Source organism: Scheffersomyces stipitis, chromosome 7 (assembly GCF_000209165.1).
Source record: "Scheffersomyces stipitis CBS 6054 chromosome 7, complete sequence".
Classification (NCBI taxonomy): Eukaryota; Fungi; Ascomycota; class Pichiomycetes; order Serinales; family Debaryomycetaceae; genus Scheffersomyces; species Scheffersomyces stipitis.
Genome location: NC_009047.1, coordinates 12,129 through 25,852, shown reverse-complemented (window position 1 = coordinate 25,852; position 13,724 = coordinate 12,129). Strand labels below are relative to the sequence as shown.

General features: G+C 40.6%; 1 protein-coding gene across 1 annotated transcript; it reads left to right on the top strand. All coding sequences in view use genetic code 12, as the record gives it.

Annotated features, from left to right (window-relative positions):
• Positions 1-7,015: 7,015 nt before the first annotated feature.
• On the top strand, positions 7,016-13,486 carry PICST_33215 (hypothetical serine rich protein; the record flags this gene model as incomplete). Its single annotated transcript, XM_001386180.1, has 1 exon — positions 7,016-13,486. One exon carries the CDS (start codon positions 7,016-7,018, stop codon positions 13,484-13,486), a length of 6,471 nt encoding a protein of 2,156 aa, XP_001386217.2.
• Positions 13,487-13,724: the final 238 nt, after the last annotated feature.

Genomic DNA, 13,724 nt, shown 5'->3' with positions numbered 1-13,724 from the left:
TGACATAAAAAAGGTGCTTTCATTTCAATTTTCATGATTATACTTATTATAGAACTCAATATGTGACCGGCCACGAAATTAAAGATGAATCCTGTCGCATTATTTTCTCACTACGTGCAGCAGGTGCTTCGGAAACTGGTAGTTAAGAGCTGTATATTTTTTGCTGCAATTAGTATTTTTATAGTAAATTTCGCATTCTTTCCAGAAAGACAATCAGTACATCTCTGGATACAAGAAAATTGAGAGAAGTAATAAAAGTAAGGGAAAAGTTAAGATTGTAAGAATATGGGGGTTACATGTGAGTGCATTTGATAATAAGAAAGATCTTCGAAACAGGCCAATACAGCATTTAAATTGAATGAGCCTTAGTATCTTGTGAACCTTGATCATATGTCCATAATTTAAAAGTTTAGAGCATTAAAATTTGTAAGATTCAAAGTTCAAAAATTTGGTTGAATGAGGACAATCGAATGGTATTACTTGTAGAAATAGAATTGTTGCTGCAATTAGTGATTTTTAAGTATTTTTCGCATTCTTCTTAAAAAGACTAGCAGTACATATTATTCAGTAATTGCGAAGAGTTATAAATGCAAGGCAAAAGTTATGATTGCATAATGTAGCACAAAGTAGATAAAAGGTAGCAATTGAGCTATTACAGATTTGAAAGATTGGTAGTGGAGTTAATTGATTCTGGAGAAGTTAGAATTGGAAAATTGTGAGTTTTTAGATATTCGAATGAGAGCAGTTTCAAATTATAGAGAAAAGAGAAGTACATGCACATAGTATTAATATCATAGACATAGGTTTCTTGTGAATGTGTTGTTGGAGGTGCCAGTAGTATTGATGTGTTGTATTTTTGGAGGGAGAATACAACAAACGATGGACAACCGGCCGGCTTTCCTTTTATATAAGGAAATGGATTTGGACCTTATATTAATCACCAAAGAGTTATTTAATTCTGTTTGAACCAGAATGAATTTCATGTCTTCTTGCTTTTCAATTTTTTGGGTGATTTAACAAGTTATGACCAGCGAATACCATCAATTCTCTTGGGCACTTATATACGTGCAATCCTAAGCAGATAATCAGGGATCCTGTATCTTATGTTACATCAACGAAACAAGAGCACGATTAAGTGACGGGAAACCTGTATATGGGTAGACCGGTTTTCCTTTTGGACTTAGAAATGGATTAATGGATATGGAGTTATATTAATCACTGAAGAACTATTTAAAATCTGTTTAAACTAGAGGGAATCCTCTGGGCTTTATATATTCTTCATCCTCATCTCATCTCTGTAGTTTGTTGCGTTATTCAACAAAAGAAATGTAGAATTTCTGTTTCGGATATTTATCGGATCCAATCCGAGGTTGGTCACCTCGGAAACCATTATTAGAGATCCTGTATCTTATTTTCCATCATTTAAGATGCAATCAGGTGACCAAGTAAACGTGATTGTAACGGACTTTAGACAAGGTAAGCTGTCTCATTCCGCTCGAAGAGTGGGCTAAACTATCCGGCTAAATTATTCGGTTAAACAATAAAATAGTTGGATTTGAAAAAGTGACGAGATAAGATTGGGACAGCGTCACGATCCCCAGAAAGATGACAGTTTCGGGCAAACCACACCAAACTGAGGGGATCGACGGTTGCCAAAAGCATTCTAGGTTCAAAGCGATAGCGAATAGCTAGTTTCATTAGAAGGACATACAAACAAAACCTCGGTTACACACACTACCAATTTTATAAAATGTGGCACATGACTTCCGGTTCTTGACGGGAAACCTGTATATTGGGACCGGTTTTCCTTTTTGGACTAGGGTTTTGGATTAATGGATATGGACTTGTATTAATCACTAAAGTATCTAAATTCTTGTTCAACTCAGCAGCAATCTGCTGGTAGTTATATACTTTGGTAACCCCTCCTTTCTCATGAGTGTTGAGTAATTTCTTTTAGCCAACAAACTGAAGTGGAGACAAAAATCTGGAACCATTTCTCTTTATAGTAGACTTCTCCAATCCGGGGTGACTCACCCCGGATACCATGGATATTCGGGAGCATTCCTCGGGAGGAAGTCTCCGGATATCTGAATTACCTGGAATCCTGTATCTTATTTTCCATCAGTTCTGATGTATAAGTATGTTTCAGTTACTTTGTATTTTGATAAAGAATTCTTCGTTGTAATATTTAGTACCTAGCTTTATTCGAACTGTTGATAACATTCTTGGAATAATACATTTACAAATACGCTCAACGCAATGGCCAATTCAAGATGTTAGCTTTGCTTGTTTGTCTACTAATACTACAAACTTCCTTGGTACAATGCTCTTATGCAGTACAAATTGACGTGAATGCAACTAATTTGAACTATTTCCTCTTGTCTTACACTTTCAAGAACGGAGACTAGAGGACAGTCTGTTAGGAGAATGTTCTCAGATGAAGAAGGGATGCTTACGGAACTTCAAATACCGAGCTATCTATTGGGTACGACCATATTGCCCAGCTAAGCTTCTTCGGCGTTGGCAAGTATGTTGACGATGTTGATCATTGTCTGCGGTGGTATTATATTTTAAAATGGAAGGAGAAAAAGAGACCACTTACGGGACGTTATATGCTGCTTTGGAAGCAAGTTATTTCATTCTATTTTAAGTAAGCATTCTAAATACGTGAACTCATAATTGGTTATAGATAAAGCTCCAAAACATAAATAGAAAACATCGGCAGAATAGTAGAACCTTGCGTATTTCTTCCGCAATTTTCCCCACAATTGATTCCAATTGAATAGTATTTCATTTTATTGAAAAGGAGAATCAAAAGAGTGAGATTCTACAGAAGGATATATATTAACAAAACGAATCAGTGAAGCTGTAAATACAATCCCAAGTGAATATATCTTTCATTTTATCTCTTCATTGTTTTGAAATTGCCACGAGGAAGGAAGCAAAGTAAATATCTCAGTTCGCTGTTCTCTTCATAAGCGCTTAGATTATGAATCCAAATGTATATATTTCATAGATGGTTAGTAAATATTAGTTCCATTTGCAACCACATCATTAACTTCGACATCTCGGATTTCGTTCGTTCAGAGAATCTTTTCTAGCCTTCAATTGTGAAAGAATTCGAATTTTGAAACGAAACATATATATATAATCCCAATATTAATAATTCATTACCTACTTGTTCATATTGTATGTCACTTTCTTGTAGCAAAGAATTGTTCTTCTATTTAGAAACAGACCCTTCGTAGTATCACATCTTTATTTAGGTGACTTGAGCGACATCTTGTTAATGGGGGTGCGAAGATGATAGGAAACTAAATGACAGAATGAAAGCGATGCAATAGAGTCACAAAAGTATGCCACCATATCTTTTGCTGCAGCTAAAGCTTTTCAATTTTATCTCGTACTGTCGCACTCAACGTAGATTCCATCCATTTCACCAACTGCATATTCCACGCCAAGAAAAAGGTACACAAGCGATATGTATCTTGGAAATGCATTTTGCAGTTGATAGCTTCGCTCCGTATATCAAACTAGAAAGACTTGGGTCTTCCGCTGATGGTGCGAGTGGTACGATACTATTTCCATTAGAACTTTCTTTCCTATGATTGGACGCGATTCCTGTTTTGTTTTGCTAATATTTTGTAGTTACCAAGTGATAACCTGTCGAAACTGGATTCGTATTAGAGAATTGCGACATTACAAAAAAATTGTCTCCAGAAGGTTATTTGCGTCAAAAATATTTTTAACAGACCTTTCTTGGTCCCCCCCTATTTGATAAGCCTCTGATGTTGAACACTTGCTCCATTGAAGTAGAAAATATTATTGGCATGGTCTTCCTAAGTGGTGGATAAAGATTGCCTTTTGTGGTTTGTATTCATTTATTTTCGGACAGAAAATGTGTAAATATTATTTCTCTTTTATTACCAAATAATGGTTGAGTGATGTATATATTTAAGCTACAATTTCTCTCAGTTTCAATGCATTGAGTTAGATTATTTTGTCTCTACGCTAAAAATTCGTGTAATTTGCAAGATTTCTTCTTGAATTTTGTAGCTTATTAATATATCTCAATCGAAAAGTTAGGCAATTTATGAAGTGGGATCACTATGGGAAGGGAAAGATCAATATACTGATAACATGGGGCTCGAATTTCATCCGAATAACATCTAAAAAGGCGTCTACGAGCATCTGCATGCAAAGAGTCTCTAATTTCACGCTATATACATTACAATTGAATTCAGCATTTGGTTGAATACATAAGAATCAGATATGAGTTTTCATAGATCGGACTGAATTCTTGTTGTTTACTATTATATACAAGTAATGTAGAAAACATTTGACTTTAAATTTCGCAACTTCAAAAAAATTATTTCAATTCAAGTCAAAATTTACAATATTCCCGTTCATTATTGAAACATGCAAACGTATTATGGTTCTCTTGTAATTATACTATGTGCTTATTTTGGTATAGATCTTCAGTACTTTAACGATATGAAACTTCACCTTCGAAAACTCCAGTTGGCGAGCTCCAATGCGACCTCGGAACATTCTATCCTAGTTACATTTGGTTGAAGTACTGAAAGTATATTCTAAGAAGCTTATACTTTCTTAAACTTTCAACTCTAGTCAGGATGTGCTAAACGTTAGTCTCTTTAACGAGGGTAGCAGTAAACTTGAAAGTAACTAAATTAAAGTTCTGTCTCAAATAAACAAAGAAATTGAACACGTTGAAAAAAGACTATAGCTACGATCATTAGTTGTCACACCCTCATTACGTTAACGCGCTTGTTGTCAGATAAGAAGGGTAACCTGTTTGAAGGAAACTCTCGTTCTGGAACAATGCGATTGGTTTTTGACCTACTGGAAATTTTGCCGGGCGCTTTTGAAAAATGTTTCCTGTATACTGTTTCATTATCTTCTAACTTTTTTCTCGAATTGTGTACTATTTGGAACGCACGAAACACACAAGTTATTCTTGTCTGACAGAAAGGGCCCGCTGTAAACCCAATTCTGTTTTAGGCTCAGAACCCAGTGCTTGTGACATTATGATAGGAGATGTTCAAGTTCTGTAGGGAGTATTTCCGGCGTGCCATTTTCCTGAAAGTGTGGGGTTTGTGAGCTGCCCGGCTTTCTCGATACGGAGCAATGGTCTTCGAAAGTCGGGAGCAAAATTTCAGGAAAGTTGATCTTTTTGTCCGAAGAGTTGCTGTTATATTTTATAACCATAATGTCGCGTCCTACCCCCAACTTTAATAATGTGCATACACGTTGTATGAAGCCTCTATTGCAAATCCCTCTAGAGCTTTCTTAGGCAGAACTGGAACAGAACCGAAAATCTGTGTCGCTACAAGATATCTGTATTCCAAGGGAGATCTGTGGTGTTCAGAACCACGGTCTGAACCCGTCAGGAAGTCTGACGGTTGCATAAATTTGTCCACTCTCACTTTACAAGACGAACTGGACATTATCGATTTCGTATAAATAGCCAAGTGATACAACAAAAGAGCCGAATATTTTCCAAGACAGAAATTATCACGAGTAGCAATTGTATTATTACTCCTAAAATAAGCGTTGCGTTACGATCCGAAGGTGGTGTGCATCTCATTTACGAATACACCCTAATGCCTTACCGAAAAGAAGCTGAAGATTGATTGGATGTCCAATTTGACCACTTTGTTCAATGGCAAAATGAATACAATATGGCACTTGTGCCAACTTCACATACGTATCTCACTATGACAGTATTCTTCTACCCACTTTCGTATAAATATATCATCTATGTAATGTAATGAATTAATTTATTAATTTAGTCTATGCTTCGCATCTTTAGAGACTCCTAATTGTCCCTTTACTCTTCTTTCTGTATCCATCCCCATCCTCAACCTCAGTTTTCCAACTTACAATGATCTCATCTATCCTGCATAAATAATATTTTTCATGTAGATGGAGAATATTATTCCAGCCCCAGTCTTCAACAAACACAGGTTTATTATGTACGGAGGATCAGAAAATGTTTTGCACCTGTACAACACCCTGAGGTTTTCGCTAAATTTTTCTTAGTCATATCTGTTAGAGTCCCTAGATCCTTAGAATACCTTGGGATCTAATAATACTTCAAAACATTCAGAATCCTGACATTGAGACTAATGTAAATTACAAACGTAGAATTACGGTAATAAATATCCAAGATATTATCTAAGAGGATGGAAAAAGTATCAAAAACTACAAATTACAGACTATCCATTTCCTCATTTTGATGACCGTCCAACAGTAGGTCTATCAAAAAACTTGGAGATCTTCTCTGCGACAAGACGCAATGTAGGTATGATAAGCAGATGGATGTTGCAATACGTGTCCTGCACGTAGGTTCGTGTTCCTTCTAAATCAATTTATATTTCCTGTGGACTACACCGATTTCTGAATTTTACTACAACGTTCAAGAAATAACTTAGAAGAGGCTCTCCTTTCACAGACATAGATGGACGACTAGAATGGGTGGAGTATACGTTGTACATCTTCTAATGGTCTTCAGATAACTCTGTACAACATGAATTAGCCCCAGTATAAAATGCCTGGTAGTAAAACCAAAATTATTATTCGTCGTTTCTGGTAAGCATAAAAATAAAACACTTCGTATCATAATAAGATTATTATCTTAGAAATATGTCCTACATGAGATTGCACTATTTATAGATTATGCTTTACATTAAAGAATAATCGTGCATGCAATTTAATATTTGCCTTTGACTGAAATTTAGTCCACTTCCGTCTCCTTTCTCTTCACCAAATATCAAGCCCACTACACTGATTATTGCACACAGTAGCTTAATATGGTCGTAGAAGATATTTTGCTAATGTTCTGGTACTCCTGGACCGTTTTATTGCATAAAATAATTGAAGCTGGTGCTACATTCGCCAATTTCTCCTCCTCAAAATAGTTATATCAATCACTGGTTCCTCAAAAGAAGTGAAGAATAAGGAAAACCCATATAGCCAAATTATCTCATAGTCAATGTTATTCCGCAAGTTCATAACGGCAGTAGTTTTGCTGTTGGCTGGCCTAGTAACCCCTGCTACTATCTCGGAAAGCACAATCTATAGAGGAGAATTTGATTTCACTATTCTTGGACCTCTTACTATAGATGGCACAGGTGGTACTTATCTTTCCATTGTTGATGTGAGTCTGGTTAGCTTAGGTAGTCTCACTGTGGACTCTGCTAACCTGTTTTATGTAACAGTTGTGAATGCTCTAAGCTCAATTGTTAATATATCAGGGTCATTAGCTAATACTGGTACTGTTTCATTTTTAACGGGCGTGACCTATACTCTTGGTTCCATCACAAACAACGCTGGTGGGACAATGTATTTCGCAGGAAGTGGCTCAGGGGCTACCATGGGAGCCATAACAAACAGTGGTCAAATGTGTTTCTACAACAGTGTCACGTTTAGTAGTACTATTTCAGGTTCAGGTGGCTGTGTTTCTGCAAACCGAGGTTCAACTATTATCATTCCATATACGACTTCTGGTCAGACCTACTACTTAGATCTGCTCTCAATGATCAATGTAACTGCACCTTCCGGTTCTGGATATGTCACTCCTAATCCAATTCCTATACAAGGTTTTGGTAATCTGAATACTATTACTATGAGCCAACTTCTGAGTACGGCACCTTATTATTATAGTACTGCTTCTGATGGAGCTGCTGCTGGAGCTGCTGCAGGAACCTTAAGAGTTTATTATTTAACTACTCATTATGTAGATTTCATAATTGGAACAGGCTATGGCAATACCGGCACCATTACAAACCCGAATTGGTCATACTCTACGAAGCTGGGAATTAAATTCATAGGTACACTAAAATGGCCCACATCTTCATCTTGTCAATGTCAGGCTCTTCCAGTTGCACCTGGAATCAATCCAGCTGAGTACACTACTACATTTACAAGCGACGGAAGCACTGTGACTGGTGAAGTGATTGTCACTACCGACGATTCGGGAAGCTGGTACACGACTACTTCCATTTACACAGAAACTGAGTACAACACTCTTGTCATCCAGGACGACGGAAGCACTGTGACTGGTGAAGTGATTGTCACTACCGACGATTCGGGAAGCTGGTACACGACTACTTCCATTTACACAGAAACTGAGTACAACACTCTTGTCATCCAGGACGACGGAAGCACTGTGACTGGTGAAGTGATTGTCACTACCGACGATTCGGGAAGCTGGTACACGACTACTTCCATTTACACAGAAACTGAGTACAACACTCTTGTCATCCAGGACGACGGAAGCACTGTGACTGGTGAAGTGATTGTCACTACCGACGATTCGGGAAGCTGGTACACGACTACTTCCATTTACACAGAAACTGAGTACAACACTCTTGTCATCCAGGACGACGGAAGCACTGTGACTGGTGAAGTGATTGTCACCACCGACGATTCGGGAAGCTGGTACACGACTACTTCCATTTACACAGAAACTGAGTACAACACTCTTGTCATCCAGGACGACGGAAGCACTGTGACTGGTGAAGTGATTGTCACTACCGACGATTCGGGAAGCTGGTACACGACTACTTCCATTTACACAGAAACTGAGTACAACACTCTTGTCATCCAGGACGACGGAAGCACTGTGACTGGTGAAGTGATTGTCACTACCGACGATTCGGGAAGCTGGTACACGACTACTTCCATTTACACAGAAACTGAGTACAACACTCTTGTCATCCAGGACGACGGAAGCACTGTGACTGGTGAAGTGATTGTCACCACCGACGATTCGGGAAGCTGGTACACGACTACTTCCATTTACACAGAAACTGAGTACAACACTCTTGTCATCCAGGACGACGGAAGCACTGTGACTGGTGAAGTGATTGTCACTACCGACGATTCGGGAAGCTGGTACACGACTACTTCCATTTACACAGAAACTGAGTACAACACTCTTGTCATCCAGGACGACGGAAGCACTGTGACTGGTGAAGTGATTGTCACTACCGACGATTCGGGAAGCTGGTACACGACTACTTCCATTTACACAGAAACTGAGTACAACACTCTTGTCATCCAGGACGACGGAAGCACTGTGACTGGTGAAGTGATTGTCGCTACCGACGATTCGGGAAGCTGGTACACGACTACTTCCATTTACACAGAAACTGAGTACAACACTCTTGTCATCCAGGACGACGGAAGCACTGTGACTGGTGAAGTGATTGTCACTACCGACGATTCGGGAAGCTGGTACACGACTACTTCCATTTACACAGAAACTGAGTACAACACTCTTGTCATCCAGGACGACGGAAGCACTGTGACTGGTGAAGTGATTGTCACTACCGACGATTCGGGAAGCTGGTACACGACTACTTCCATTTACACAGAAACTGAGTACAACACTCTTGTCATCCAGGACGACGGAAGCACTGTGACTGGTGAAGTGATTGTCACTACCGACGATTCGGGAAGCTGGTACACGACTACTTCCATTTACACAGAAACTGAGTACAACACTCTTGTCATCCAGGACGACGGAAGCACTGTGACTGGTGAAGTGATTGTCACCACCGACGATTCGGGAAGCTGGTACACGACTACTTCCATTTACACAGAAACTGAGTACAACACTCTTGTCATCCAGGACGACGGAAGCACTGTGACTGGTGAAGTGATTGTCACTACCGACGATTCGGGAAGCTGGTACACGACTACTTCCATTTACACAGAAACTGAGTACAACACTCTTGTCATCCAGGACGACGGAAGCACTGTGACTGGTGAAGTGATTGTCACCACCGACGATTCGGGAAGCTGGTACACGACTACTTCCATTTACACAGAAACTGAGTACAACACTCTTGTCATCCAGGACGACGGAAGCACTGTGACTGGTGAAGTGATTGTCACTACCGACGATTCGGGAAGCTGGTACACGACTACTTCCATTTACACAGAAACTGAGTACAACACTCTTGTCATCCAGGACGACGGAAGCACTGTGACTGGTGAAGTGATTGTCACTACCGACGATTCGGGAAGCTGGTACACGACTACTTCCATTTACACAGAAACTGAGTACAACACTCTTGTCATCCAGGACGACGGAAGCACTGTGACTGGTGAAGTGATTGTCACTACCGACGATTCGGGAAGCTGGTACACGACTACTTCCATTTACACAGAAACTGAGTACAACACTCTTGTCATCCAGGACGACGGAAGCACTGTGACTGGTGAAGTGATTGTCACTACCGACGATTCGGGAAGCTGGTACACGACTACTTCCATTTACACAGAAACTGAGTACAACACTCTTGTCATCCAGGACGACGGAAGCACTGTGACTGGTGAAGTGATTGTCACCACCGACGATTCGGGAAGCTGGTACACGACTACTTCCATTTACACAGAAACTGAGTACAACACTCTTGTCATCCAGGACGACGGAAGCACTGTGACTGGTGAAGTGATTGTCACCACCGACGATTCGGGAAGCTGGTACACGACTACTTCCATTTACACAGAAACTGAGTACAACACTCTTGTCATCCAGGACGACGGAAGCACTGTGACTGGTGAAGTGATTGTCACTACCGACGATTCGGGAAGCTGGTACACGACTACTTCCATTTACACAGAAACTGAGTACAACACTCTTGTCATCCAGGACGACGGAAGCACTGTGACTGGTGAAGTGATTGTCACTACCGACGATTCGGGAAGCTGGTACACGACTACTTCCATTTACACAGAAACTGAGTACAACACTCTTGTCATCCAGGACGACGGAAGCACTGTGACTGGTGAAGTGATTGTCACTACCGACGATTCGGGAAGCTGGTACACGACTACTTCCATTTACACAGAAACTGAGTACAACACTCTTGTCATCCAGGACGACGGAAGCACTGTGACTGGTGAAGTGATTGTCACCACCGACGATTCGGGAAGCTGGTACACGACTACTTCCATTTACACAGAAACTGAGTACAACACTCTTGTCATCCAGGACGACGGAAGCACTGTGACTGGTGAAGTGATTGTCACTACCGACGATTCGGGAAGCTGGTACACGACTACTTCCATTTACACAGAAACATCACCCACATATACACTTCCAGTGCCACTGGGTGATGGATTTATGATAGAAATTAAAGATGAAGATACAGGTTTGGACGTGTTCCTTACTCACAATGGCAACGTAATAACTGTCGCAGAGCACGCCGGTTCTACATTTTATTTGAATGTTCCTGAAGGACACCTTATCGTTGATGGGTTATATGTTCATGCTGACCATAGTGGAATTTACTTGAGTGAGATTCCATTTGGAGGTTGGAGCATTTCCTCAATTAGCAACATCTTCATCAAGCGAGCAGATTTAGGTACATTACTGATCAACGGAACAACTACCTTCTTCTACTGTCCAGATCAAAGCTCTCCCTTGTCGCTTACTAATACCATAGGTTGTGAAGAAGTTGAGCTACTAATAGACGGTATTGAACCACTGCAATCTTCTTCGTCTGAGTTGAGCTCTACAATCAGCACTTCGATTGAATCATCATCCAGCCTATCCACTACGGAATCCGTCACTTCAAAGAGTTCAGAAGTTAGTGCAAGCTCCGTATCTGAATCGAGCATTGCATCTGCGGTAAGCTCTCCGACTACTTCTGTGTCCGAAGTTAGTTCAAGCTCCGAATCATCATCCAGCATATCCAGTACGGAATCCGTCACATCAGAGAGTTCAGAAGTTAGTTCAAGCTCCGTATCTGAATCGAGCATTGCATCTGCGGTAAGCTCTTCGGCTATTTCCGTGTCCGAAGTTAGTTCAAGCTCCGAATCATCATCCAGCATATCCAGTACGGAATCCGTCACATCAGAGAGTTCAGAAGTTAGTTCAAGCTCCGTATCTGAATCAAGCATTGCATCTGCGGTAAGCTCTCCGACTACTTCTGTGTCCGAAGTTAGTTCAAGCTCCGAATCATCATCCAGCATATCCAGTACGGAATCCGTCACATCAGAGAGTTCAGAAGTTAGTTCAAGCTCCGTATCTGAATCAAGCATTGCATCTGCGGTAAGCTCTCCGACTACTTCTGTGTCCGAAGTTAGTTCAAGCTCCGTATCTGAATCAAGCATTGCATCTGCGGTAAACTCTCCGACTACTTCTGTGTCCGAAGTTAGTTCAAGCTCCGTATCTGAATCGAGCATTGCATCTGCGGTAAGCTCTTCGGCTATTTCCGTGTCCGAAGTTAGTTCAATCTCCAAATCTGAATCAGGTATCTCGGCCATCGTCAGTTCAAGTACATTACCTCAGAAATACTCCTCAGAAAGCATTGTCGTATCTTCTATGAGCTCTTTATCTTTCGGATATTACAGCAATACTTCGTCATCATTTTTCTCGATTTCCGAGACCACTTATACCTTATCTTCAACATCGTCAGTTATAACAATTACATCATCGTCATTACCAAGTTCTTCGGAATCAGCATTTTTGGCTTCAGTTTCTGCTACTTCCCCAAGTGAAATTATTACACCTTCTTTATTGAGTTCGCTTCCTACTTCTCAAAGTGAACTACCATCTACAAGTTCATCACCTGTTGTGGAAGAGAACGACTTTAGATTGCTTGCATTCTCAATCAACCCAGATATTGATTTTGAACAATTCCTTACACATGATGGCCAATTCATCACCTTTACCAATACTGGAGGTGATACATTCCATTTATCTCTTCCACCTGGATACCTTACTGTTGGTGGACTCTATGTTACTGCAGATAGTAATGGGTTTCACTTAAGTAATGAACCGTTTGCCAATTGGCAAGAGACTAGTTCTCCTGCTGCTTTGGTCAAGAGAGAAGATGGTGATTCACTCCTGTTGAATGGTCAAGATGTTTTCTACGCATGCCCAGATACTGCACCTGCTTTAGAACTTGTCAACAGCAGTGGATGCATTCCAGTAAGTTTGAAAGTTGTAGAAGAAAGTCCATCCTCTGGCACTACTTCAACTTCTGAAACGGAAACAGGCACAAGTACTTCTGAAACTAGTGGCTCTAGTTCTTGTTCTGGTTCTGGTTCTGGTTCTGGTTCTGGTTCTGGTTCTGGTTCAGGTTCTGGTTCTGGTTCAGGTTCAGGTTCTGGTTCAGGTTCTGGTTCTGGTTCAGGTTCAGGTTCTGGTTCAGGTTCTGGTTCAGGTTCTGGTTCAGGTTCTGGTTCAGGTTCTGGTTCAGGTTCTGGTTCTGGTTCAGGTTCAGGTTCTGGTTCAGGTTCTGGTTCAGGTTCTGGTTCTGATTCCGGGCATGAAGGACCTATTGCTTCTACTCCTGTAATCACAATACCAGGGACTACTTTGGCAACCTCCACAACTTCGTATGCCCCTTCTATTCCAACCGTTTTTGCTGCTGTTGGAGGAGCGATCAGGATTCACCTATCTCCAATTACTTTTATCTTGTTGATGCTTCTCCACATTGTCTAAAATTATTGAATTTATCATCTTGGAGGTTCCAAAACTTACTTCTTTCGTTAGTCGTATTTTCTGTACTTTCGCCCCACCTGCGAAAGGACAGGCGGGCAGTTTCACACTTCGGTCGCTTAACTATGGGCCTTAACTATGGCGTGCGGTGACGAGGTCGAGGTTGAGGACCCTGAAAATGGCTTAGAGACAGGACAGACTGCTTACAGGCAGGATGGACTGCTTAGAGACAGGAAATAGA